General features: G+C 45.1%; 1 protein-coding gene across 1 annotated transcript in view; it reads left to right on the top strand.

Moving 5' to 3' along the window:
* CFAP54 (cilia and flagella associated protein 54) overlaps window positions 1–27871 on the top strand; it is a 315059-nt gene that overhangs the window by 129573 nt on the left and 157615 nt on the right. The window contains exons 27-33 of the mRNA XM_074983979.1: window positions 1927–2049; window positions 7363–7509; window positions 11816–11915; window positions 23598–23687; window positions 25475–25601; window positions 26549–26660; window positions 27567–27691. Coding sequence (XP_074840080.1) covers window positions 1927–2049; window positions 7363–7509; window positions 11816–11915; window positions 23598–23687; window positions 25475–25601; window positions 26549–26660; window positions 27567–27691 — 824 coding nt within the window. The remainder of the gene's footprint in view (window positions 1–1926; window positions 2050–7362; window positions 7510–11815; window positions 11916–23597; window positions 23688–25474; window positions 25602–26548; window positions 26661–27566; window positions 27692–27871) is intronic.

The raw sequence follows: 27871 nt of genomic DNA, 5'->3' as shown, positions 1-27871 counted from the left end.
TTGGTCCTGCTGGACAGAATGGAAAATAAACAACATGCTGGTGAACCATTTTTCTTGTTGGATAAGCAGTTAGCCCACAGATGTGCTCATGTAAATTCAGAGTAGTTCCATTAAGTTCACTATGGTACTGTGGTGGATTTGAACCATGGCAGAACCTGGGCCATAATAACCTCTAACTATATTCTATTCATCAGTAATAATGCTGAGGGAAGTCAGAGACTGTTTTCCAGTTCTTTGGGTGTGTGACTTTGATATACAACTCATTTTCTCTCTTTATGCTAAGACTTTTTCCTCATGGTGCCTTGATGATTTACTTTATTTTCAGTAGGAGAGGTGTTTTCTTTTAAATACAACTCCTTTCCAAAAACAAGCATCTCTCAAATGAATATTGAATGACTACTTCAGCCCCTTCCTTCTATTTCTGTGTTTGCCATAAATGCTATTTAGTTTCAGCAAAGATTCAATTGAATGTAATTAGCTATGTCTACACTAGAGTGATCTGTGTACAGAAGTTACTGTCAGAAGATATCTTCTGACAAAACTTCTATTGACAGACTGCAGCCAGCCAGCAAAGTGGATCAAAAGAGAGATTTGCTCTGTCAAGAGAGAGCGGCCAGACAGCTGAGCCCCTCTGTTGGCAAAGCAGCCAACTGGAAACACAGTGGACAAGGCTGTCCAGTGTCTTGGAAGCGCTGTCTGTTGACAGAAGGCGCCCCCAGAATGTCCAGACTGGCTTTCTGTCGACAGACCTCTGTCAATAGAGGTCTTCTTCTTCCTGGGGGTGTGCCAGAACACTGTCGACAAAAGTGCCACCGTCTGTTGATTTACTGTCGACAGGACACCTTGGCAATGTGGATGCTCCACGGGTTTTGTTGACAAAACCCTCTAGTATAGACATAGCCATTGTTGGCAGCATCCAAAGACTCTCTAGTTTATGATCAACAAATAAAAACAGAAACAGATTCCAGGTTATGGTTAGCTAAATAACTTAGAACAGCTAACAATAATTCTATTTTAAAACCAGCAACCAGGAGAGGGCCAGAAGGATTCTATTCATATGCTGCATTTAATGACACTGGCTAAGTTGGGTTAGTCACTGGGTGTGATATCATACAAATGCACAAGTCTATTGAATCATGGCTTCTGTGTTAAGATCCCTATTCTAATGGGCTCTCATTTGGTAATGTGCACTTTTCATATCTGTTAAAAAAGAAGGGGGAAAATCCATCTGTTACATTTAAAGCTGATTGCAAAACAAAAATAACCATGTGAAAATTTGTTTTTCATTTACATTTCTGACCATCTCAAAACAATTTGCAGCATAACCATACTGAGTATGTTATTTCATGCCACTTTATAAATTATTTTATTTTTGACTAATTAAAACAGCAAAATATGTGTCATTCATCTATAACTTTTATATCTATTACTTTAAGCAGCATTTGAGTCAAATGTTGGTTGAATTTGCCATTGATTTCAATGGGGCTATGGTCTCACCTTGTGTATTCAGTAAATTATTTTTATAATTTAGAATCAAGTTGAATTTCTCTAATCTGGAACTCTCTCATCCGGCAAACTCTGTAATCCAGCATGATTTTAGTTAACTGGATGATCACTTATCATGGGTGTGGACAAGTTTTCCGTGGCCCCTTAAAGTTTGTTTACAGCCGCCAGTCCTGGCTCTCAGTGTTCTGTGCTATTATTTAGCTGTAATTTTCCTCCAAATGTCTCCTAAGAGCCCAGTAAGCAGTGGAAGTGTTAGTATTGTGTTAGAAAATGTTGACCTCCTGTTGTCAGCAAATACTTTCATGTGGCACCAGTCCCAGGGTGCCGGATAACAGAGGTTCAACCTGTGCATTCCTAGGGACTTATCCTGGAAATTCTCTGCAGATTCAGGGCTTCATATTGTAATCCTTTTGCTTTCAGATTCTCATTAAGTGTCTAACAGTCCTGCAAGAAGTTCCAAGTTCTACCTTACAGAGGAAGCAGACAGGTTGTTATGAGAGTATTCAGCATATGATAGCTTGCTCCTGCTTTTATACAGCACAGGTATTTACTTTCTTATGTTTAAGACTGTAGACTTATGGCTCAGTGGATAAAGTGAAAAAATTAGATGAAGCTTCATCTCACTGATCTGACCTTAAGAAAAGTTTGGCACTCTTGCATAAATTGAGAAGCAGTAGTAGGCATCCTTTGATCCCGAGCGATCTTGGGTTTGCGCCCCAGTTGGACTGATTGAAGCAGAGTCTTCTGTGGCTCTGCAGTCCAATCCGGGAGTGGCAGTCCTTTCCGCACTGTGAGCAGCAGTAGGCAGATGTCGCTCTGGTATCACGGGCACTGATCTTCCTGAGGGCTCTCCTGTCTTCCGCTTCCTTTACCAAGGTAGTTTCATACATAGCAAGAGCTTCCTTCACTCCCTGTTTCCAGTCATGCCTGTCTGAGGCGAGCAAATGCCAGGTGTTCACACTGATAGAGAGAGCGCTGAGGTCACGCTTGCATGTGTCCTTATAGCACAATGTAGGTCGCCCTTTCGGCCTCTTTCCAGACGCCAGTTCGCCAAAGAGGAGGTCCATCAGTATTTGGCCATCCGTCATGCGTGAGACATGGCCCAGCCAGCACACACGCCTCTGTTTGAGAAGGGTGAACATGGAGGCAGTGCCTGCCCTCTCAAGCACTGCGCTATTGGGGACCTTGTTGTGCCATGAGATACCGAGTATGTGCCTAAGGCAGCACATGTGGAATGTGTTGAGCTGCTGCTCTTGTTTTGAGCACAAAGTCCATGTTCCCTGCTGTACAGCAGTGTGCTCAAAACACAGGCTGTGTAGACCTGCACCTTGGTGTGTACAGTAAGCTTATTGTTAGCCCATACTCTCTTCGTCAGCCTGGAGAACGTTGTGGTGACTTTTCCAATGCGCTTGTTGATCTCGCTATCAAGTGATGACAAGTTGTCCAAGGTCGTCGAGCCTAGGTACACGAACTCATGGACGACTTCCAGTTCGTAGTCTAGCACGTTGATAGATGGCTCGTTACCCACGTTTTGGCCCATCACCTGGGTCTTCTTTAAGCTGATTGTGAGGCCAAATTCCATACATGCATCCGCAAAGCGAGTTATGAGTGACTGCAGTTCCTGCTGAGTGTGAGCAGCAATAGCTGCGTCGTCAGCAAAAAGAGACTCCCTTAGACGCTTCGTAAGCACCCTGGTCTTCGCTCTAAGCCTCGACAGTTTGAAGAGGTTGCTGTCTGTTCTTGTGCGGAGAGAGATGCCCTCTGTAGCAGTTCCGAAGGCATATTTGAGCAAAACTGCAAAGAAGATGCCAAACAGTGTTGGAACCAGCACACATTCTTGCTTCACTCCACTGAGAATCTCAAAGCGTTCGGATGTGGATCCGTCGTATACGACGGTCCCCTTCATGCCTTCATGGAAGGCCCTAATAATGCTGAGCAGAGTTGGGGGACAGCCGATCTTAGCCAGAATTGAGAAGTAGTGGTATAAAAACATGTTGGCTACAGTTATACTACCGTGATCTGTCTACAGAAATTACTGTCGGAAGAGATATTCCAACAAAACTTCTGTTAACAGATTGCATCTACACATAAAAGTGGATTGTTCTTTTGATCTCCTCTGTGGACAAAAGTCCCCCACAGTGTCTACACGGCTTTTTTGTCACCAGTTTCTGTTGACAAAATGTATTTTGTGTGTGCATGCTCCATGGGTATTGTCTACAAAACCCCAGTTTTGTCTACAAAACTTGCTAGTATAACCATAACCATTTTGAATCAGCACATTTTAGTAATACTGTTTACTGTTGCTTAAGTTTTAAATATCAAAAGTTTTATTAAGTAGTTTGTTTAAAGCATAGATTATTATTTATTCATTACTTACTGGATGAAATCAGTGGCCTCATTGTTGTATGTAGTTTGCAATATTTAGATTTTGCAAACTTTACAGTTTATTCTTTATTTGATTGTGGCTATATTTACACTAATCCGAACTGCCGGCAGCAGTATGCAAATGAGAGGTCTCAAAATGCAAACGACTGCTTATTTGCATATTCACTTCCCGATACAGGCTGCTGCTGACAGGAACATAGGAATACAACAAATTGTAAGTTTGAGAGCTCTTTTTTGATGTTCTCCTGTTTGTTGTACAGGATGCTGATTGGGTGGTTTCTCAGTTTCTTCGAGAGTGTATGGCATAATTTCTCACTGTAGTCTGTGCAGTATGTAGATTGCAAAGGATTTTTCACCTTTGGTATGATGTCCATTCGTTTGCATTTGGAAAGAAAAATGATGTCTCAAAAAAGAGCTCTCAAATCTGGAGTCTTTCATAAAAAACCAACCTTCAACACAAACTTCCACACCGCTGAACTTTACTAAAATAAGACAGGAGATTTACATTAGACACTTCACTACTCTACAGAGGAAAAAGGACTGCAAGCTGTCTAAACTCCTGCCTGCCACACAGAGCCACAGCAGTGGTACCACTAACTCAGCCAGCAATATCATCAATCTGTCCAGCTACACACTCAGCTCAGCAGAAGAGTCTGCTCTTTCTCGGGGACTCTCTTTTTGCCCCACCACCCGCACAAACATAATACAGTTCTGCGGTGATCTGGAAGCCTACTTCCGCCGTCTCAGACTCAAAGAATACTTTCAACACAACACTGACCAGCACACTGTTACACAGACACCCTCCCAGCAGCACAAGAAGAATAACTCCACGTGGACTCCTCCTGAGGGTAGAAATAACAGTCTGGACCTATATATAGAATGCTTCCACCAACGCGCACAGGCAGAAATTGTGGAGAGACAGCATCGCTTGCCTCACAACCTCAGTCGTGCAGAACGCAATGCCATCCACAGCCTCAGAAACAACCCTGACATTATAATCAAAGAGGCAGATAAAGGAGGAGCTACTGTCATCATGAACAGGTCTGGCTACCAGAAGGAGGCTTCCAGACAACTCTCCAATACCAAATTTTACAGGCTACTTTCCTCAGATCCCACCGAGGAATACACTAAGAAACTACACCATCTGCTCAGGACACTCCCTACACAAGCACAAGAACAGATTTATACCAACACACCTCTAGAGCCCCATCCGGAGCTATTCTACCTACTACCCAAGATCCACAAACCTGGAAATCCTGGACGCCCCATCATCTCGGGCATTGGCACTCTCACTGAAGGACTGTCTGGTTATGTGGACTCTCTCCTCAGACCCTATGCCACCAGCACTCCCAGCTATCTCCGAGACACCACTGACTTCCTGAGAAAACTGCAATACATTGATGATCTACCAGAAAATGCTATCCTAGCCACCATGGATGTAGAGGCTCTCTGTACCAACATCCCACACAATGATGGAATAAATGCTGTCCAGAACAGTATCCCTGATGATGCTACAGTGCATCTGATGGCTGAGCTCTGTAACTTTATCCTCACACACAACTATTTCAGATTTGGCGACGATATATACCTTCAAATCAGCAGCACAGCTATGGGTACCCGCATGGCCCCTCAATATGCCAATATTTTCATGGCTGACCTGGAACAGCTCTTCCTTAGCTCTCGTCCACTAACACCCCGTCTCTACTTACGCTACATTGATGACATCTTCATCATCTGGACCCATTGGAAGGAGACTCTGGAGGAATTCCACCTGGACTTCAACAACTTTCACCCCAACATCAACCTCAGCCTGGAACAGTCCACACGGGAGATCCACTTCCTGGACACCACGGTGCTAATACATGATGGCCACATCAATACCACCCTGTACCGTAAACCCACTGACTGCTACGCCTACCTTCATGCCTCCAGCTTCCATCCCAGACACAACACACAATCCATTGTCTACAGCCAAGCACTAAGATATAACCGCATTTGCTCCAACCCCTCTGACAGAGACAAACACCTACAGGATCTCTACCAAGCATTCATGAAACTGCAATACCCACCTGAGGAAGTGAAAAAACAGATCAACAGAGCCAGACGTGTGCCACGAAGCCTCTTACTACAGGACAAGCCCAAGAGAGAAACCAACAGAACACCACTAGCCATCACCTACAGTCTTCAGCTAAAACCTCTACAGCGCATCATCAGGGATTTACAACCCATCCTGGACAATGATCCCCCCCTTTCACAGGCCTTGGGAGGCAGACCAGTCCTTGCCCACAGACAACCTGCCAACCTGAAGCAAATCCTAACCAGCAACTATACACCGCACCACAGTCACTCTAACTCAGGGACCCATCCATGCAACAAACCTCGTTGCCAGCTCTGCCCGCATATCTACACCAGCAACACCATTACAGGACCTAACCAGATCAGCTACACCATCGTGGGTTCATTCAGCTGCACATCTACCAATATAATTTATGCCATCATGTGCCAGCAATGCCCCTCTGCTATATACATCAGACAAACTGGGCAGTCTCTACGTAAAAGAATAAACACACACAAATCAGATATCAGAAATGACAATATACAAAAACCCGTAGGAGAGCACTACAATCTCCCAGACCACACAGTAGCAGACTTAAAAGTAGCTATCCTATGCAAAGAAATTTCAGGACCAGACTCCAAAGAGAAATTTCTGAGCTACAATTCATCTGCAAATTCGATGGTCTCAGCTCAGGCTTAAACAAAGACTGCGAATGGCTGGCTAAATACAGAAGCAGTTTCCCCTCCCTTGGTGTTCACACCTCCAGATCAACTGCTGGTAGTAAGCCTCACCCTTGCTGACTGAGCTAACCTTGTTATCCCCACCCTTGCTCTGGCTTATTTATACCTGGCCCTGCAGATTTCCAAGACCAGCATCTGATGAAGTGAGTCTGTGCTCACAAAAGCTCATGCTCAAAACTTTTCTGCTAGTCTATAAGGTGCCACAGGACCCTTCGTTGCTGTTACAGATCCAGACTAACATGGCTACCCCTCCGATACTAAATGGTTTAGGCACTTAAGAAAAAACTGTCTCTGGGCAACTCAAACAACATCTGGGAATAGAAGAAAACGGTTAGCGTGTAAATATCAAATCAGATTTCCAAAGCAGCAATGTGTCTACTGTAAGTTTGAGAATCTATGTGCAAAAAAGGGTATATAAACCAAAACACATACCTACAAATTTAGGCATGTGGACAGGAAGACTAGAAAATTCAAATCTAAAATCTTTGAGCTGACAATTCCTCGTGACCAAACTTGCATTCTATTGCTCTGTACTTAAATAGTGCATGCAGATTTTAGTCATTGGCTAATATTTCTATAATAGTCATTTATTTCCCAGTTATAAACAGCGAAGAAAAAAATTAAATGTTACCTAATATGTGAAAAAAAGAAAAGTAATTTATAAATGTTTAACAGGTACTGCGTTCATGGAAAGAATATGAGCTAGCATTAATTATTATTAGCTATGGAAAAAAGTTGTTGGATACCTCACAGACAGCCCATGGACAATCTAAATTTGGCATTATTGAAGAAATGCAAGTTGACACAGAAACAGAAGATGAGGTAATCCCTTTTATTCTCTTTTTTCCATTTCTGTTCTACAAGTAGGATGTTGTATGATACCAACCCATCAAAACATTGCTGATTTGAGATAGAGTAAGAAATTATAAGACATACAACATTTTTTGAACATATCAGAGATCACTTCATCCGTGAAAAGCTGAAATTAATTCTAATCAAACCAATTTATATTTGAATATCACGCTTCATATCTTGTGTTCAGAAACACTATAGATGACAGAGAAATAAAAAAAACTTGTGAAACTGTTGAGCTAAAAAAACTGTGAAAAAGTATATTCAACTGGAGAAACTTAGCTTTCTCATTACTGTTGCTGCATATGTTCAGAGATGCTCCTGATGGCACCTTCCTTCCCCACAAATGACCTCCTCCCTTCCAGACTTGAGTGCATTTTTGCCTGAGGCTGCAAAAGAATACTACAGGGACTGGCTCTGAATGTGCTCTCTCTTGAAGGTGTCATGCAGCCTCAGTAGTTCATAGGATCTGGAATGATGGTGTCACAGTTACATGACTAGCTGTACTTTTGTCCATTTTGGTGTCCCTGAGAGCACCCTCTCAACCTTAGACAGGGCTGTCTGGGAGTTGGGGAGGCAGGGCCCAGGACAATGTCTCTCACCAGTGCTTCAGATGTGGGGCCCTGGGCAATTCCGCCCCCCATGCTACAGGCTCTGCCACTTCCCTGGTCTTACCCTTAACCTTAACCCCCTTCCTGACCAGGTGGTGGACAGCCGCAGCAGCTGCAGGAGGCCACCTACGCTCAGCATCCACCCCTCATTGCACTCACTATGTAGTGCTCTGGCATTGCCTTCCAGCCCGCTGAGCTCCGCTTATTCATGGTTGGCTGGAGGCCTCCCAGCTGCCTATGGAGAAGTGGGACTCATTGGGCAGGGAGGATGAGGTGGAGCACCCCATGGTGAGTGTGGGGTGTGGAAGGTAAGGGAAGGTGATTCCCTGCAGCTGCTGCCCTCTGCCCATGCTGCCCACACCCTGCCCCACATAATCCTTTCCCTCCCATCCAGAGGATGGATGGGCAGCTGCCTCACAGCCCCCAAAATGCAGTCCTGGGGCGGATGCCCCACCTCATCTTATGCACAACACAGCTCTGATCTTAGGCATTGTGCCTTTGTCTGTCCCAGGGTGGAGTTCTCCCCACCAGTTGTTCACTAAGTCCGTGGGTGCAGAACCCTGTGTATCAGCCTTGCTTTCTCTGTGGGACAGACTGAGTTCAGGTATTTGTTTTGCTTCTCTTCGGGGGTCTCTGACCATCAATGTACTGTGATTAGACCAATCTTTAAATCCAAAGGACTTTTTATTTTTGTAGTAGGAGCAAAAGATTTAGAGAAAAAGGATTTTAAAACAACAGTCTACACATATCTTTCGCCAAGTTTTGATGGTGCCCAGCCCTGGGCTAAGTATATTCCTAGTGTAGGAGCACCACGGAACCATAGGAGGTGCTGCCTACACTAGAGTCTTTATACATTCCATTTAAAAATCCTTTAAAAATCTTCCAGGAGGCTTTTTATTGCCTATATCTGCATGCTTATTTTATCCTGGTGCAAAACATTTTCTATCTGGCTAAATGGGCAGCAAAATCTTCCAAGTTAATAGTTTTGGCATTGCCTTTTATCAACCCTCAGTTGTTTGTGGAAAGATGGCTTATCCCAAACCATTCTTTCTGGCTCATGGGCTGGGTCTACACTTGCCCCCAACTTTGAAGGGGCCATGTTAATCAGGGCTACAGGAGATTCTAATGAAGTGCTGCAATGAATACGCAGCACTTCATTAGGCTAGTTCTCCCCCACAGCAACTTCGAAGATTCAGACCTCCAAGTGCCGGCATGTGTGTAGGAGTAAAGGGACTTCGAAGTAGTGCGGGCACTTTGAAGTGCCTGTGGCTACACGCATGCCGGCACTTCAAAGTTTGAAGCTTTGAAGTTGCTGCGGGGGAGAATTTACCTAATGAAGTGCTGAATATTCACCACAGCACTTCATTAGTAATCTCCCATCACCCTAATTAACATGCCCCCTTTGAAGTTGGGGGCAAGTGTAGACAAGCCCCTTATGTTGTATTAAACCATTATAGTTTTATAAAAAAAAACCTCCAGTTAGTATGGCAGCATAGAATATTAATAAATTATTACAAAACATCTCCAGGTCAGTCACAGATGGTATGAAAAGTGGCTGACTCAAATCTGTGGACCTCTGCTCTCTATCCTTCGACTGGGATATTTAAAAGCTAAAGAGAGGGTTTTTTTGATTTTTATCTTTTGTCTCAGATTGGGGGTTGCTCTCAGAGACACCAAAAATGGACCATACGTGGAGCTAGTCATGTAACTGTGACATCATCATTGCAGGTCCTATGAACTACTGAGATTGCATGATAACTTCAAGAGAGAGAATAGTCAGAGCCAATCCCTGTAGTTGTTCCTCACTGAAAAAAATCTTACTGAATGTAAGTAACAGTAGTTGATACCATAAATGTTCAGGACAGACTGAGCTGACCCTTGCAACTGGTGCTTCCTATTTGAGGGATACTCTTTCATTTGTAGCTATGTTATGTTAGTAGCAGTAGTACTACAGTAGAGCCTCAGGATCCTAGCAGAAATTTGGGCTATGTTATGCTTGGCATTGTTTAAACACAGAATAAGAAACAGTCCCAGGCCTGAAGAGCTTACAACCTAAACAGAGAAGACAGTCAAAAGGCTGGAGGGAATGCATGCAGTAAATAGGCAACTGTCCTGTTAGTTCCACAACCTTTTCTGTTTTTCTTTCATCACTGTTATTTTGTCTATTCATTTTTGGCTGGAGGGATTAGCTGAACAGAGAGATCAGGAAAGTAAACGGAACATTAAAAGGAATGGGAAGGAGGAGAGTTATTGAAGGCACGTGAAGAGCCTGAAGGAGGAAGCTGAAGGAAGTGGGAGCAAACAGCCAGTCAGCATAGAGGGAAGAATGCCCAGAGAGAAAGCGGTACCAGCCTTTTGGGTAGGATGACATCAGGGTCATCCAATCACTGATTCAGTACTCCCCCAACCCACCCCCACACACCAAAGAATATAAAATGTACCTATTTCCTGAAAACATATATTAGTAGTAAAATAGATGTCCAAGAACCTAAAAGTTTAAGATTTTTGTCTTACTATGTCTTACCAAATGTCCAAAATCTAAAGTATTTCTACTCAAATTCCATTGTGGTGCTTTGTGAGCTATCCTTCAATTGCCCTTGACCCCCATTCTCCTCACTGGGCTCCAGAGCAGGACTACATCTTCCATGGTGCTCTGGAAGCTCTGCCTCCCCTCATCAAGTGATGGGCACCTGGCATTGCATGTGAAATGTAATCTGACACATATTTACATTTCACCTTCCTGGTAATTAAGCATTTAGCTTACACTACCCAAATGAAACATGTCAATCAACCTTCTGGCATTAGACTGGGAGAATCACAGAACTTGGGAATTAGCTGCTTCTGTGCCGTAATTAAGGGGGTTCCTGAGGTGATTGAATGTCACTCAGGCAGGAAAGAAATATAAAACTCAAAGCAACTATTTTCTAACTGAGCTCAGACCTTTTAGCAAGAGAGAAAAACGGGACAGCTAGCTTTGATCCAAAGGTCATTCCCTCAGTAAGCGACAAAAGCTCCCAAATGATTGGGAACCACCTCCCTGCTGCAACAGACACATTGTAAGCAGCCTGCCAGAACTGACAGATGGGTAGAAGATTCCTTGTTTACTCAAGTTCCCAAACAAATACAAATTAGTTTTCTCCCCATGCAAATGAATCATAATTTAATCCTTGGACAGTAGTAATTGGTGCAGGATTTTGTGTCTCCAGCAGGTGAAGAAAATTAGAGGCCCATGGGAGAGCTCCCTTTCATCAAGCCAATAACATTTTGTTATCAATTTTTTTCAGAAACAAGCTTAGATAGTGCAAGCTACCATTTTACCAGCATCCTGGACTTTTCACTGTTTGCAAGGGTCAAGAAACCACAGTTATTTAAGTGGATTTCCCCCTAAATAAGTTCTTTAAATTACGTATTTGGCAAGATTCTGTGGCATTTTAGGTTGCTCATTTGATTTAGTTTCATTATACACAAATAATTCAATATACCAAAAGTCTGTAAATCACAATTTATTTGGAATTTCAAGATTTTTTCTGAAGTTGTCACTGGAAAAATATCTTATTACAAAAGGAAGTAGCAGGCTTGGTGTTTATTCTTGGCTCTGCCATTGACTTGCTGTCTACAGCTCCATGAATTCAAAGTATTAATATTTTATAACGTGATATTCTTAGAGTCCTTACCGTAAAAAGAAGTCACAAGCAGCTGCAACTGAAAAAGCAGCTGAGAACCTAGCAGCTTTGGAATCAAACCTCCTCAAACTGACAAGACCAGGTAAATGTTTTAGCAAAATATTTTTTATCTTACCTACTATTTCTAATGGTTTGCATTCAAGAATGGCTTTGCCAGTTAAGTGCATGTAGGTTCTATGGCTCTTTTTGAGAGGAAAAATGAAGGACACAGTATAACCAACCCAGCACGTGATTTCTGTTGTTTCATTATGTTGGCAATACTTGCAGCATTGTTTTCACTAAGTCATTCCTTTCTTTCAATGATTAATATCTCATTTCTCAATAACAACTCTGATTACTATATTCATGCAAACACACTAGCAGGGTTAAGTGCTCCATCGCTTACATTGTGGCTCTGTGCTATATCCTGCCTCCTGAAGCTGTTCAGACTGCCTGTATGATTTTTTCAGTGCACTCTACTTTGAGAATCTGATGGTTTATGGCCATTCTGAATTTAAAGTCTTGCAGGAGTGCCTGCAGCAATAAATATCATTGACCTAATCTGTAAAAATACTGACTTTTAAAGATGTAGACTTTCAGCATCTATTCGTGAACAGCTGTTACTAATAACATATGACTCCTTGGTCACTGTCTTCCCACCCCCGTGTTTATACACCACCTGAGGCAATACAAATGTATGAGTAATTCGTAATAATAACTGAAAAGTTAGCTGTCCCTTATACTGTATTAGATAAGAAAGCATTTATTTGTCTGGCTATACTAAAAGAAGGACAGGACACAGTTGACATGGGTTTAATCTGGCCTCAACTTGATTTTTAGATATCTGGGATTTTTGAATTACAAAAGTGTACATTGCAGATAATCCCATGTTTATTTTGTAATTACCTGGGGTGGGAGGGCTTCCACCAGTTCCCCCTCTTTTTTTTCCATCCAGATTCCTCCAGCAAATCTATTGGCAAGACCTTACCATTCATCTTGCTTCTTAGGAAGGTTAAGGTGGGCTATAAGAATGGGGGTTGGCTCTCTGCCATACTAATTAGAGGAGTCCCCAGATACTTTGGGTGCGTCTAAACTGGCAAGTACATTCAAAATCCAGGATGGAAGACCAAGTTCTTTCGAAAGAACCCATGGAGCATCTACTCACACACTGCGCTCTTTCAAAATTAACTTAGAAAGAACTCCCCCGTTCTTTCACAGTCAGTCCTCCATTCCTGGGATGGGAAGAGTGCCCTCCTTCGAAAGATAATTTCGAAAGAGAGCAAGTGTAGACACTCTGCGGCCTGCTCTTTCGAAAGAGGGAGTCCTCCATGGCGGCGATCAGCTGGCAGGTGGTGGCGCCGCTCGTAGCACAGACATAGTTCTATGGCTCCAGTGTTTAGCTGCGCTTAAGGATGCAGGCTCCCACAGAGCCTCAGGCGGGAAGCTGAGAGCATGCAGGCAGCAGGGAGCCCACGCTGCTCTCCAGTTCACCAGCCTCTACGACAGACAGCCAGTCCCTCACACGTCCCAGACCCACAGCCAGTCACCCAGACCCCCACTCACCCGAGGGGCCCTCCAAGGATGGCAGGGAGTCATCCCAGGAGGCAAGCCAGGCCCTGAAGTGCCCCCTCTTGGACAGAGGCCGAGCTCCAGGACCTCCTCTGCCTATGGGAGGATGAAGAGGTCCTCCAACAAACAGGGGTCCATTGCTGCAATGCTGTGGCCTTCGAGCAGCTGGCAAAGGGGCTGGTCAGCCAGGGCTACCCCACCTGCACCCCAGACCAGGTCAGGTCCAAAGTGAAAGAACTGCAGCAGGGGTATTACAGGGCCCAGGATGCAGCCAGGCAGTTGGGGGCAGCCTCCACACACTGCCCCTACTATAAGGAGCTCCACCGTCTCCTGTGGCTGAAGGAGGCCAGACCCCCCCATCGTTGTTCTTGACACGGCCGTGGCTGACACCGAGCTGGAGATGGCGACGGAGGATGAGGAGCACCAGGACTGTTGGGCAGCACAAGGCGCCCACGGACAGCATGGCGACCCAACCCTACCAGCAATGACGAGGGCTCAAGTGAGGGGGCCCTCGTCATTGACATCCCATCTGGGCCATCCAGCCAGGCCCTTTCCACCCGTGTCTCGCCTGACTTCCCTGAGGGACCCATAGGTAGGTGGCATGCACATCAGCTGCCCCAGTGCCCGGGCAGGGAGTGCCAGGTCCTTCCTGGGGTGGCTGCAGGCATCCCACACGGCCACCAGCCCTGATGCATGTGTACCCCGGATGGCTAGGCTCCCCGGGCCCAGGGGGACAATGCATGGCACTCAGCACCACATGGATGGGACAGCACCACAGACCAGCCAGCCGTGGAGGGACCAGGGAGCCATGGGGGAAGCCCATGCCATTGGCACCCAAGCGGGGCACCCAAGGACATGGGCACCGCAGGGACCCTGGGATGGCGGGGTGGGTGGGGACACGGGGACCTGCACCTGGGACTAATGGCCCATTCCCCCCTCCTGTTCTGTCTCCACAGCTCCTGCAGCCAGTGGCCAGACCAGCCCCATGACAGAGGGTGAGGGGGAGCAGCCTGGATCCCGAGTGGGGACTGTGTGGACTGCCACCGGGCCATCTGCCAGCGCCGCCAGGGTGGGGAGGAGGAGGCGAGGGACGCTGCTCATACTGCAGCACTGCAGGACCTTACTGGCGTGCTGTGGGAGTGGCTTGCCATGAAGCGGCAGGCCTCGGACCGGGTCACAACGCACACGGAAGCCCTGATCTGGGCCATGGTGGGCCGTCTGGACCCGGCTGCTGCCCCATCACAAGGCACTCATGTCCCTGCCCCCCTGCCTCCCCCACCATACCCTGTTCCCCCGTCACCCAGCTGCTCTCCCGCCTCTGCTCCTCCGACCTTCCTCCTCGGTCCCCCGTTCAGCCTCTCCACATCTGACTTCCCCCACTTCCCTGGTCTCCTCTCTCACCCCACCCCCTGCAGAGAAATCCCCCATTTGCCCGACCTCTCTGCCCTGGTCCCAACCCACCTGCCGCCAGTGGGCCTCATACATCTGGCCCATATGTTGTTGGCCAGGGCTGGCCAGGAGGAGGCCATCCCCACTACCCCCAACTCCCGTCGTGTTGACCCTGGGGAACCTGCAGGAGCCCCACCCCAGCCGTGCCCCTACCTCCCTGTGCCACCCGCCCTGGCCCAGCTACGATGGAGCACCTGGACACGGGGGGGCAAGGGGCAGGTGTAGGCAACGGAGATCCCAGCCCTTGACTCCCATAAATGAATAGGGCCTCTTGTCCTTACCCTTGGCCCTCCCAGGGCCCGGAGGGAGCCCACTGGGGGCCGCAACACCCCTGTATGTAGTTCTCCCAGCCGCCTGTTTGCAATTGCCTCCTGTATATAGTTACCTCCAGCCCCCCGTTTGCAATGCCTCCCGGTATATAGTTCCCCCCAGGCCCCTGTTTGCAATTCCCCCCCCGCATATATAGGCAAAGACCAGTAGTAGCAGTGTTCAGTAAAGTGTTTATTTCATGGTTCCGTCTGAGTCCCCTGTGCATGTGTGGGGATGGTGGGGTGTGTGTGCGCGGGGGTGGGGGTGGTATGTGTGTGTGTGGGGTGGGGTGGGGTGGTTACCACAGTTCTCACTCAGAGACCTGGCACAGGGCCTCCCGTACCCACACCCCATCCTGTGGGCCTGGTGGCATAGGGTGGCAGGGGGCTGCTCGTACCCGCACCCCGCCTCGACGGCCCACCCCTGCACAAATGATTCGTACTTTTCCTCCACGAGGTTGTGCCATGCACAGCAGGCCCCAATCACCACTGGAACGCTGGGGAGGCCCACCTCCAGGCTGGTTAGGAGCCATCTGAAGCGCCCTTTCAAGCAGCCAAATGCCTGCTCTACCATGTTGCGGGCCCGGTTCAGCCACTCATTAAAAACGTCTTAGCTAGGATGTATGTATCCTGTGTACAGCCTCATGAGCCAGGCCTGAAGGGGGTAGGGTGGCATTGTGGTGTCCCCAGTAGACAGCTCCTGCCAAGGGATGAAGGTTCCCTCGGCCATGCAGCGGCCCAGCCCTGAGTTCCAGAACACCCTGACATCATGGGCACAGCTGGATCAGCCCACACAGATGTTCTGGAACTGACCGTTGGCATCGACAAGTGCCTGCAGGACCATGGAGTGGTAGGCCTTGCAGTTTATGTAGGCCCTGCCACTGTGCTCTGGGGCCCGGATGGCCATGTGTGTGCTATCCAGGGCCCTGAAGCAGTTTTGGAAACCCACCTCCTCAAAGCCCCGGATGGTATTGTCCAGGTCCCTGATGCGGATCAGCTGCCACAGGAGGACCCTGTTAATGGCCTGGATGATCTGCAGGGAGTGGGCGGAGGATGTGCTCATGAGCACGGAGTAGGGTGTAGTGTTCCTGCCCATCCCCTTCTCCATCCCTGTCCTGGTCCCCTGCAGGGCAGGCCTCCCTGGGGCCCCCATCCCAGACCCTGTTGCATCCCTGATGGGGGCTGCCCCCTGGTCCTCGATGGTGCCCCATGCCGGGGTGCCCCCTATCCCCCAGCCCCTGCATGTGATAGGGGTGTGACACGGGCATGGCTTACCTTGTTGAGCATGGCCCCAGTGGTGGTCCTGCCCACCCTGAACTGGTGGCCAATGGATCAGTGACTGTCTGGGGTGTCCAGTTTCCACAGGGTGATGGCCACCCTTTTCTGGAGTGGGAGCACCAGCCTGATGCAGGTGTCATGGTGCTGGAGGGCTGGGGCAAGTCAGTGGTACAGGTCCAGGAAAGTCCCCTTGGTCATCCTGAAGTTCTGTAGCCACCGGTCGTCGCCCCAGTCCTCCAGCACCAGCTGGTTTCACCAGTCACTGCTTGTGGGGAAGCCCCACATGCAGCAGGTAACCCAGGGGACCAGGTGGGGATGTCACGCCCTCAGGATGGCTTCCAGGAGGGTGGCTAGTAGGCTGGCTGCCCATAGCCACTGGTGCACGGTGACCAGGACCATGGCCAGTACGCTGGCAACGGCCCTGATGAGAAGGGGGTGCTGCTCGGGTTCCATCGGCGCCCGGGGAGCCTCCTCTAATCTCCTCAGTCTGCGAGCCTGGGGACAGGCAGCTGATCCTCAGCATGTGCAGGCTGAGGCTTGGGATGGGGGCGCCCTTTAAAGGGGTGGCAGGCAGCGATGCTTCCTGCCCCTGTACTTTCAAAAGAGCGCCCTGCGTAGTGTGGACGCTCTCTTTCGAAATTGCACTTGGGGACTTTCGAAAGAGCAGATTGCACCTTCGGTCCCATTTGTCTGTGTGGATGTTCCCTTTCAAAAGGACAACTTTCAACGTTCTGTTTTGAAAGCCGTCCTTTCCGAAGAGAGCTGTAGTGCAGAACACAGTCTCCCTGTTCATTCCTTTTAATTAATGTATATTTTTAAGTCCTTTGACAGCCCATTTATCCAGTCACTATATACCTTTTTTTGTAGAGTACCTGAACTGGAGATCCAACTGAGCTGGTAGCAATTAGCTTGGCAGCTTCCTTGACCTTCTGCCCCCACATCCATGCTGCTTCCAGACACCTTACTCCCCCACTCTTTTACATTGGCCAAAACAAATGGGCTCCAAAGCTTTACAGTGGAATACCATCCTCCTTGAATAATTTTGTGCCCCTCTATATCCAAAGTATCAGAGGGGCTGCCGAGTTAGTCTATATCTTCAAAAGCAAACAGAAGACCAGTGGCACCTTATAGACTAACAGATATTTTGGCGCATAAGCTTTCATGGGCAAAAACCCACTTTTTCTTTCTCCGCTTTCTCCATTTCTCTGATATTGATGTTCACACCTCCATATTAGCTACTGATAATGGGCCGCGTCTTCCCTGACTGAACTGACCTGATTTCTCCCCTCTTGATGTTCACGATTCCACAGTAACTACTGATAATGGGGCATATCCTCCATGACTGAACAGACCTTGTCAACTCTGGGCCTCCCCTTGACTGAGACTCCCTCTTTAAACCCTCCCCTGGAACGCCCCCCATTCATGCCTCTGGCAAAGTGTGTCTCTATATACAAACTGTCAGCCTTTCATGATCAATAAATTTGGCCATCCCACCATTAGTGTCTGTTGTGCTTGTCCACCAGGTGGTGCCCCATGGCACCCAGGTAGACTCTGTGTTGAGGCAGTGCCATGTGGTTGGAAATGCTTTAAGTTCCTTCTTGTTCCAGGTAGTAATTTAATCCATTTACACATTCCCAAATAGTGTTTTCCAAGGTGACTGCTCATGGGTCTCTGTGGTGCACATTTGTGACATTAGCCAGTCTCATAAGATGCTTCTCCTTCCATGCTAGCGCAGGCTTACCCTGGTCAATGAACCTTGGTTGTCAACTCTCAAAGTCACTGGAACATCCACCTATGTGCATATAATACCCCGGTCCTGTGCCCAATAGATCCGTACTACTACCTGCATGGTCAACACCTGGAATGAAATCACAACACATTAATGTTGACTTCTCATCTGAGGTTGTACACACTTGTTGTATGCCTCTGAATACCAATGCCCAGTTGCCAGAATTGCGTATGCATCCATATTCAGCTGCACTGCTGCTGGGCAGAACCAAGCTTACAGCCTCTTTGGAAGATAACAGATGCTCCCCAGCCAACTTAGTCAGTTGTTAACCATCACAAGTTTAATATTCCTGCTTGTCCCTGCCATTGTACACCCCATAATTCCAAGCCCTTCACCCTCTCCCTGCCAGCACCCCTATAGCTTGCTGAACCCACAAATATCAAAATTTCTATTAAGAACATTGCTTTGAGCACCCTTGCTCAGATTCCTGAGAATGTGCTTCAGCCTTGACTGTTGAAAAGGAAGGTTTAGGTCAGGGGTGAGAACTTCTTTTTAGCTAGGAGCCACTCAACCACAGAAAACAAACCAAACAAACCTAAAACCCTCACAGATGAGGTCCCCAATTAAGAAACAGAAAAGACAGTCACCTAACTATTTTCAAACTCCATCCCAGAGTCTAGGGGGACTGTGGCTAGTGGATTTTGTTGGGGCCCCTTCCTAGGATCTGTTGTGAGGCCAAAATGAGAGGTTCAGTGCATGGGAGGGGGCTGCTGGAGAGTGGTGTGGTGTGGAGATGTGGGGTCTGGGGATGAGGTAGGGTATAGGACTGATCTGGGGGTGTGCAGGAGCTTGGGGGGGTGCAGGTGCAGATGCAGCTGCTTATATGTGATGGTGTCTATACAATTATTTTCCCTCTGTACCTTCCCACCGGGGCTAACACAATTGTAGCTCCACTGCTGAGAGCCAAGAAGAGTGTTCTTGTAGACAAAATATTGGTAGTTGCTGATATTTTGTCCCTCATCTTGTCTAGATTTGTTCTGAGCAGGACTAGTCAACATCGTGGCAGAAATCATTGGTAACCTGGCCACCAATGCATTGTTTGCTTTGAAGTTTCTGCCATTGTAAACTGTGGTGGTAATAGTTGAAATTGATAGGGGGAGTAGGAAGGAGGAAATGTTTTTGTAAAGATTTAGGAACTTGTTAACATTTCACTGCCTTTTAAATTCGGCAGGGGTTAGATAAATTAAAATGCTTGCAACCTGCATTAACTATGAAAATATTTAGGTTATATGTTTGTGTGCCAATGTTAGGTGAGAGTTAGATGAGGCTGAAAATAGGACCTGAGATGGAAATCCAAATGAAAATCCTAACTCTAGAGGCGTTACTGTTAGTTCTATATTAGTTACAAATCTGCCTTTCTCATACTTCCTTGCATGTTGGCAATAAAAATATCTCCAACAAACAGAAAAAGAAAGTGTAGCAATCCAATTCAACATGTAGCTCAACTAGGACCTGATCCATCCACTTGTTCCAAAGAGATGGACACATGTTCTCATGCAGAACAAGTGGCAGGATTGGGTCTTAATGAGTTATGCAAATTAAATTCAAATTAAATAGCTCATTTAATAAAATACTGTATCATATGTACCTATCAGAAGATTAAATTTCATCAACAATTCTATGTGCAGTACTCAATAGCCAAAATTCTATTCAAGTGTATCCGCAAAATTTAAATGAATAAACAAAATCTAAATCAAAAGTTCAGGGTAAAGGAACATTTACAAATATTTGGTTAGGAAAAGTGATATTCAGAATAAAAAAAAGAGAAAATTCAAAGCAATAGATAAGTCTCCTATTGGCTGGATTCATAACCAATGATAGATGCCCAGGTAACAGGTATCCTAATTAATACAGTTAAGTCTTCTAGCACAATGTGCTCACTGCTAGAGGACATGATTAACAAAAGCCACTCAGAGGGAAATTATTATAAGTGGATCTACACTGTGCAAAGTCCCATTGATGATAATCTATGAAGGACATGGGGAAAAAGAACTGAATGTGCCAGTTTCACTAGAAACCAACTGGCGTAACACAAAAGACAATCCAGGCTCACTTTCTCAAAGATTTCCTCAAATTAAAATTTTAAGCTGATACTGGTAGGCTACGTCAACACGAGAGGTTTTTTCCAGTGTGATAGGGCTTAGCCACGGGAGCAAATTCCAAGAAGAAAAGCAGCTTGAAACAGTCCTGGCTATCAAGCAGAGTGGGAACAGTTGGGAAAGAGGCTGCCCTAACCATTTAGGGCTATCTGGTCCTACTTGAGGCTGCCTTTTATAAAGACCTTCCCTCCAGTAGGGTGTGGGAGAGAGTGTAGGAGGAGGTTAGCAAGGAGGTTGGAGGCTGCATCTACACTGTGAGCTAAAATCAACTTTATTAAAATCAATTTCTTAACACTGGGTTTTATCCATTCTATTTTGAGCATCTTCACTTTCCCACATGTTCCCCACAAAATCAACTTATTTCTTCCACACACAAGTAGCTTAAATCAAGTGTGGCAGCAGTGTATTGTGGGAACCTATTCCACAGTTCCCTGAGCCCCATAGTATTCTGGTCCTGTAAGTGGATGTGGGTATCTGATGACATCTTCCCACATTTAATTCCCCTCTTTCCCCCGCTGTGTTAAACAAATGTCCTTTTTTCCAGATGGGGGTCTGGCTGGCCTTTCTAAGAGATGTGCTTTTTATAATTGAGGGTAGGGGAGGGGTAGTAAACCTGTCCCAACTGACATGTTTTTGAAAATGGGATGCAAAAGCATTGGATCTTTGCAGGGTTGGATCTGGATTTAGACCTCCTGGCAAGGAAGACACGTAAAAGAAGAATACGTTTGAGCAGACACGCATGCTACACTGAAACTAGAATGAATCAGTAGTGGCTCGGGATAGCTGAAAGAGTCCTGAATAAAGCCAGCCCCTTTGACCTCTGGATAAAGCCCACACAAAAAATTTGGTCTGAGAGGACAGCCACTCTAGTGACAAAGTATTTTCTTCTATTGACCAAAATTGCTGTCCGACATCCCCCCAGGCGGATAAAAGACTTCTGACTGTAGCCAGCCCCGAAAATCATGACCACCGAGGGAGACTTCCCCCAGGCAGCTAAAAGACCCCTGACTACAACCAGCACCCAAAAATTGTGAGTGCCGAGGGAGACTTCCCCCTGGCAGCTAAAAGACCCCTGACTGAAGCCAGCTCCTTTGGCCTTTGATAAAGCCTATATAAAAAATTTGGTCTAAGAGAACAGCCATAGTGACAAAGCATTTTCTTCTATGGGCCGAAAATCATGTCCACCAAGGGAGACTCCCTCCCAGGTGGCTAAAAGACCCTCAACTAAAGCCAGCACCCAAAAATCATGACTGCTGAGGAAGACCCCCCCCCCCGGGTAGCTAAAAGACCCCCCCGGGTGGCTAAAAGACCCCTGGCTACAGCCAGCACCTGAAAATCATGACCCTCACCACATGCAAGCTGCTTGGCACCTTGCGCAGTATGTCCTTTTATTGGTTCAGGGTCAAGCCACATGATGCAGGTGGTCGCGGGAAAGTTCCAGACTGCGTGGCACCTCTGGGGGGAGGGAAGGAAAGGGACATGGGGGTCAAGACACAATGTAAGTGGATGAAATGAAATTTCTCATCCAAGCACAACTCCACCCACACACTAGCTGCCATGTGATGTGTGTGAGGGAAAGTTCCAGAATGCATGGTGCCTCTCAGGAAGGGAAGGAAGGGGATGTGAGGAGCCGGAGAAAATGTAAATGGCTGAAAAGTTTCTTATCCTATAAGACAAGCAAGACCCCCACCCACAGTCTACCTGACACATGGCACCAGGCAGTGCAGAAAAAAAAGGCAGCAGAAGAGGTACACACAGAACCACAGAGCTCACACCTGTGCTACTAGCAAATAAAAAGAAAGATTTTTCAGTCTCTCATGACCCTACAGCCTTCCAGGTGCTGAATTGTAATGGTTTTCCTGTTGCCTAATTCCTCCGCACCTGACAGCAGTGATGTAAGAGGCCAGAGTGGAGAACTGTGGGGCATTGTGGGGCACATACGGGACATGTCTGGAGGCTAATTAATTCAGTTTAAAGACGTGGCGCATCCTCACTACCCTTCGTTTAGAATTTTAAATTCGAAATGAACACTACACCCGTCAGATTACTATGATATTTAGATTTTAGTGCTCCATAAATTGAGCTAATGGATTTTACAGTGAGGACAGGCACTTGGAAAAATTGGTCTAACTGACTTAAAATTGATGTTATCTTGTAGTGTAGACACAGCCCAAGACTCCAAAATGTGTATTTAATAAAGTAGATTTTGTCAAATACACCTTAGGGAACTGGAGACAAGAGAAAGCCAGTTTTTCCCATGCCACTTTCTACAACTACACCATATATTACTGAAGCAGTAGATTTAAAGCACTTACGTCAGTGCTGCGTCTTAACTCCTCACATTCACTAAGCTGTTTTATGTTAAATGTATTAGCGTTCATAAATCAAGAAATTATTGCATCCTCTTTTCCAATGTCTAAAAGGATCCTTTCCAGCTGATAAAAATAGATGCTACTTTCAACTCAGCTTGCTTAAAGAGCTTGCTACCATGTCACTGTGTGAGAAATTACTTGAACTAATAGGAAGTAGAAAATATACAATATGTGATCATGATCATAAAAGACATACAAGTTACAGAAATCATGGTATCTAAGTATTATGCCAGTTCTTCTTTCCCCACATTCCAATCTGTTTTCTTAAATTTTTATCCCTTTTATTTGTAGGAAAGGGGTTGCCTTGTTGATCCTGTCTTGGTTTAGGTACATAATATATTCATATACATTATTGTCACATATGCATGCCTCAGTAAGACAAAAAGTAGTGTATAATTGGCAGGACAGGTCTGAAAAATGATACAGTCTTGCTATATAGCTACTTGTGTTCGTGTATAGAAAATACAAGTAAAGTTTTTAAAAAGCAAAAATCTTCATTCTACAATATATAAAAATAAAATAGAATATAGTTTAATTATTAAATCAGCAAAGTGTTAATTTGATTTAAAAAGTAGTCTTTACCCGAAACATGTTGTTATAAAAAACATAGGAATAAGGATTCCTTCGAAGGTGGGGTTTATTTTTTTAAAGAGATGCAGCTACACTGCTTTTTTCCTTTTGAAAGAATCTCTTCCAAAAAGATATTATACAAATAAAACATGAGGTATGTAAATCAGCACCTCATTTGCATTTCTGATTTCCCTTATTTGCTTTCCTCTTTCGAATGAGGAATGCACGTGTAGACACAGCTAACATGGGTTAATGAGGCTGTTTTGTGGTCTTCATCTGCAGTTCAAGAAAAAAATTCACATCTTTCTTGTGTTGTCATATGGATTTAATTTAACTTGGTTATCAATCTAGGTACTGGACAAGAGATTACAGGACAAGAAGATCCTTTTTTTCTCTACCCTATAATTTCAAGTTGGGCAACAAAGAATGCCTACAGGGAAGGTAAGAAACCTGGGTTTTGCTTTTGTTGTCAGCATTTCTTAAAAATTCAAATACTGGTAAAGTGGTAGGTAAAATTAAGAAGTTATTTTTATTCTTCATTGTTTGTAATAAGTGCTTTGCAACATGAAAACATTTCCATTTTTATCCCTTTATTATTTGAAATCAATATAGCTATCAATGCTCCTAGTGGAGACATTTATGTGTACATGAAATATTTGCAACAAATTATGACTTTACTGGAAATTTGATGGTTTTTTCACACATTGGCTGATTAACTTGAAATGAGACTATTTTCAAAAAAGTGCAATGTTTTGTTGTTCCATAAAAAGCAATGTCATTTTTGCAACAAGAGGCTCCTTTTTTAACAGAAGAGGAGTTTAAAATGTAAAGTTCAAGTTTTTTTTATGTTTTCAAAGTAAAATAGGAGGTGTATGAAATCTGAACTGTGTCTCCTCATATGACTAAAGCAATGGAATCTAAACTGTTCGTGGAGACAAAACTGTAAAATGTACATAATTCAGTATACTCTTAGCACTGATTAAACTTGAGCTAAAGTAATTTTTAACTTCTTGGTGACAAAGATGAGAGGGGCATAGGCAGATAGCATAGAAGCTGTGTCTACACGTGCACGCTACTTCGAAGTAGCGGCACTAACTTCGAAATAGTGCCCGTCGCGGCTACACGCGTCGGGCGCTATTTCGAAGTTAACTTCGACGTTAGGCGGCGAGACGTCGAAGTCCCTAACCTCATGAGGGGATCGGAATAGCGCCCTACTTCGACGTTCAACGTCGAAGTAGGGACCGTGTAGACGATCTGCGTCCCGCAACGTCGAAATTGCCGGGTCCTCCATGGCAGCCATCAGCTGGGGGGTTGAGAGATGCTCTCTCTCCAGCCCCTGCGGGGCTCTATGGTCACTGTGTGCAGCAGCCCTTAGCCCAGGGCTTCTGGCTGCTGCTGCGGCAGCTGGGGATCCATGCTGCAGGCACAGGGTCTGCAACCAGTTGTCGGCTCTGTGTATCTTGTGTTGTTTAGTACAACTGTGTCTGGGAGGGGCCCTTTAAGGGAGCGGCTTGCTGTTGAGTCCTCCCTGTGACCCTGTCTGCAGCTGTGCCTGGCACCCTTATTTCGATGTGTGCTACTTTGGCGTGTAGACGTTCCCTCGCAGCGCCTATTTCAATGTGGTGCTGCGCAACGTCGAAGTTGAACATCGACGTTGCCAGCCCTGGAGGATGTGTAGACGTTATTCTTCGAAATAGCCTATTTCGATGTTGCTACATCGAAATAAGCTATTTCGATGTAGGCTTCACGTGTAGACGTAGCCAGAGTGTTAACTAGAAATAGTTAAAACAGACCTTGAATTGCCAAAATAATACTTATAACTTGCAGCAATAATTGTAGGTTAACCCCAACATGATTTTCACTGCAGGATTGGAATCTAAATGAACAAAATGCATTTGTGATATTTTATCTTTGTTTTTTATTCTTCACTTGCTGTCTAATTCACAAAACTCAGTAAATTACAATAGGTCTTCCAGTCACTTATGCAAATTTGGGAGGTTTTGCTACCACTAGCGTTTAAAATGTTTTTGGATTATGTACGATATGCTGTTGAATTATTTGATTTTAATATTAGCATATTTCTCACCTCTGTCTTTGTGCAACATAATATAAATATGTCTAGAGAAATAATTTAATAAATTAGTAATATAAGGCAGAATTCAGAAAATAATTATAATATTATACAAGAAAGCCTATAATAACTGTGTATTATTATATTGCTGACATAGTAATGAAATTCAGGAAGAAACCTCGTTTTCTTGAGTTCTTTGTTCAAGTTTTGCACAAAGCACTTAATGAAGAGAAATTTCAACGAATGCTGGAATGGACAAGCAGTGTGAAGGATTTCCTAAGACGGTAACTTTAAATTACAGTAGTAACAGAACTCAGAAATAATTTTGATTTTGGTTTCCTGAATTCCAGATACAATAGAGATTGTAAAGTGTGAGAGTGCCATCCAGGATAATACTGCTTCCAAGGCTACTGGCCTGCTACAATGCCATAGACCTTGAGGGCCATACAGCCTCAGAGACTGTATGAAGGGGTGTTTCTCCCTTGCTAATGTTTGTGTAAAGGCCAAATCTCTTATAGAGACTCTACATTGCAATATGGCCATTGGGGTTGTATCAATGACATCAGGAGAATAGAGTTCTGCCTGGCTCACTACAGGTTGAAGCTCTCTAGACCAGCCCTCTCTGGTCTGGCAACATCCATGGTCCAGTTTGATTTTAGATGGCTGGATGTCCACTTACCATGACTGTGGTCAAGTTTCCTGTGGTCCCATAAAATTTGTTTACAGACACCAGTCCTGGCTCTCACTGTTCTGTGCTGTTATTTAGCTGTAATTCACCCCTAAATGTCTTCTAAAGTCCAGTAAACAGTGGAAGTGTTGGTAATGCTGCTAGACAATATTGGGCTCCCATGGTTTGGCAAATTCTCTGGTTCAGCACTGGTCACGTTCCATGGGTGCTGGACTAGAGAGGTTCAACCTGTAATATTAGCGAGCTGCCAGCTCTGACAATAATTAGGCTGGAGAGAGTGGATTCATCCATTTTAACTAATGCAATGGGAAGAACAAAAATAATGTTTGATGAAATTAAACTATCTGTAAACCTTTATATGTACAGGATAGTCTGCAAAGACTTATAAAAATAATAGCACTTAAAACACAAAACTCCTTTAAAATTCTGAACACCTGCAACTCCCACTAAAGTGCATAGGAATTCCAGGTGCCCTTACTCTTCCTGCAGACAGGTCCTTTGTTAGTATATTGCTAACTTTTAATGTTGTTACTTGTTTATTAGGAGGAATGACCACTTTCTTGGTATCAAAAGAAGTTTAGCAAAGGAAGTAAGTGAGCTAAGTGTATCTGAAGATGCAAAGCAGTGCACAACAGCAGTAGTGGAATTCCAAAAAGTGAGTTTATTTTTAATTTAATCATTACCATATAGCAACAATGTAAGTATAATAATACAAACAAAATCAAATACCAGGAATAGAAATATGTATAATTCCTAGCCTTTGAAGTACAATTTTAGACAAATCAGGGTAGTGAATTCCAAATTTCACAAAGAATGGTTGCCTTTCAGTGTATCAGAGGGGTAGCTTTGCATCTGACAAAGTGGGTCTTTGCCCAAGAAAACTTATGCTCCAATAAATCTGTTAGTCTATAAGGTGCCACAGAACTTCATTGTTTTTGCCCTTCAGTGGCATATTTTTATAAATAGAACTGAATTTTTTATTTTCTTTTTTTTTAGTTTACATTTATACAGAAGTGAAGTATAACACATTTCAGACATAGGCTGTGTCTACACGTGCCCCAAACTTCGAAATGGCCATGCAAATGGCCATTTCGAAGTTTACTAATGAAGCGCTGAAATGCATATTCAGCGCTTCATTAGCATGCGGGCGGCAGCGGCGCTTCGAAATTGACGAGCCTTGCAGCCGCGCGGCGCGTCCAGATGGGGCTCCTTTTCGAAAGGACGCCACCTTCTTCGAAGTCCCCTTATTCCCATGAGCTCATGGGAATAAGGGGACTTCGAAGTAGGTGGGGCCCTTTCGAAAAAGAGCCCCGTCTGGACGCGCCGCACGGCGGCAAGGCTCGTCAATTTCGAAGCGCCGCTGCCGCCCGCATGCTAATGAAGCGCTGAATATGCATTTCAGCGCTTCATTAGTAAACTTCGAAATGGCCATTTGCATGGCCATTTCGAAGTTTGGGGCACGTGTAGACACAGCCATAGTGATGTAGATGCAATTAGTATGCCTAAAGAGCTACAAGTAAAATACGTAATTAGTTTGTGCCATAAGAAATATTTTTCTAAGCCCCTAGAAGCATCAAGTTTGAAGAAATCAAGAAAAGAAGTAACATCCCCTTTTAGAGGAAGGGAGACTCTTAGACAATATTTCCTGAGACATCCAAGTCTGGGGAAATCTCCAGAAGCACAAAGGTAAATTTACAGGTTTTGAATTCACTTTTTATACTTGCCACATGGAAGTAGAAACTTCAATGGAGATTTACTTTGTAATGCTGTCTGTCTCATTTATAAATTTATGCTAAAGGAAATGAACAGTTTAGCAGATCATTCTCTTCTGTGCAACACTCTAGTATGGTATACTGTGCTTCAAAC

Source organism: Carettochelys insculpta, chromosome 1, assembly GCF_033958435.1.
Source record: "Carettochelys insculpta isolate YL-2023 chromosome 1, ASM3395843v1, whole genome shotgun sequence".
NCBI classification, from domain to species: Eukaryota; Metazoa; Chordata; order Testudines; family Carettochelyidae; genus Carettochelys; species Carettochelys insculpta.
This window is presented reverse-complemented; position numbering and strand designations above follow the sequence as displayed.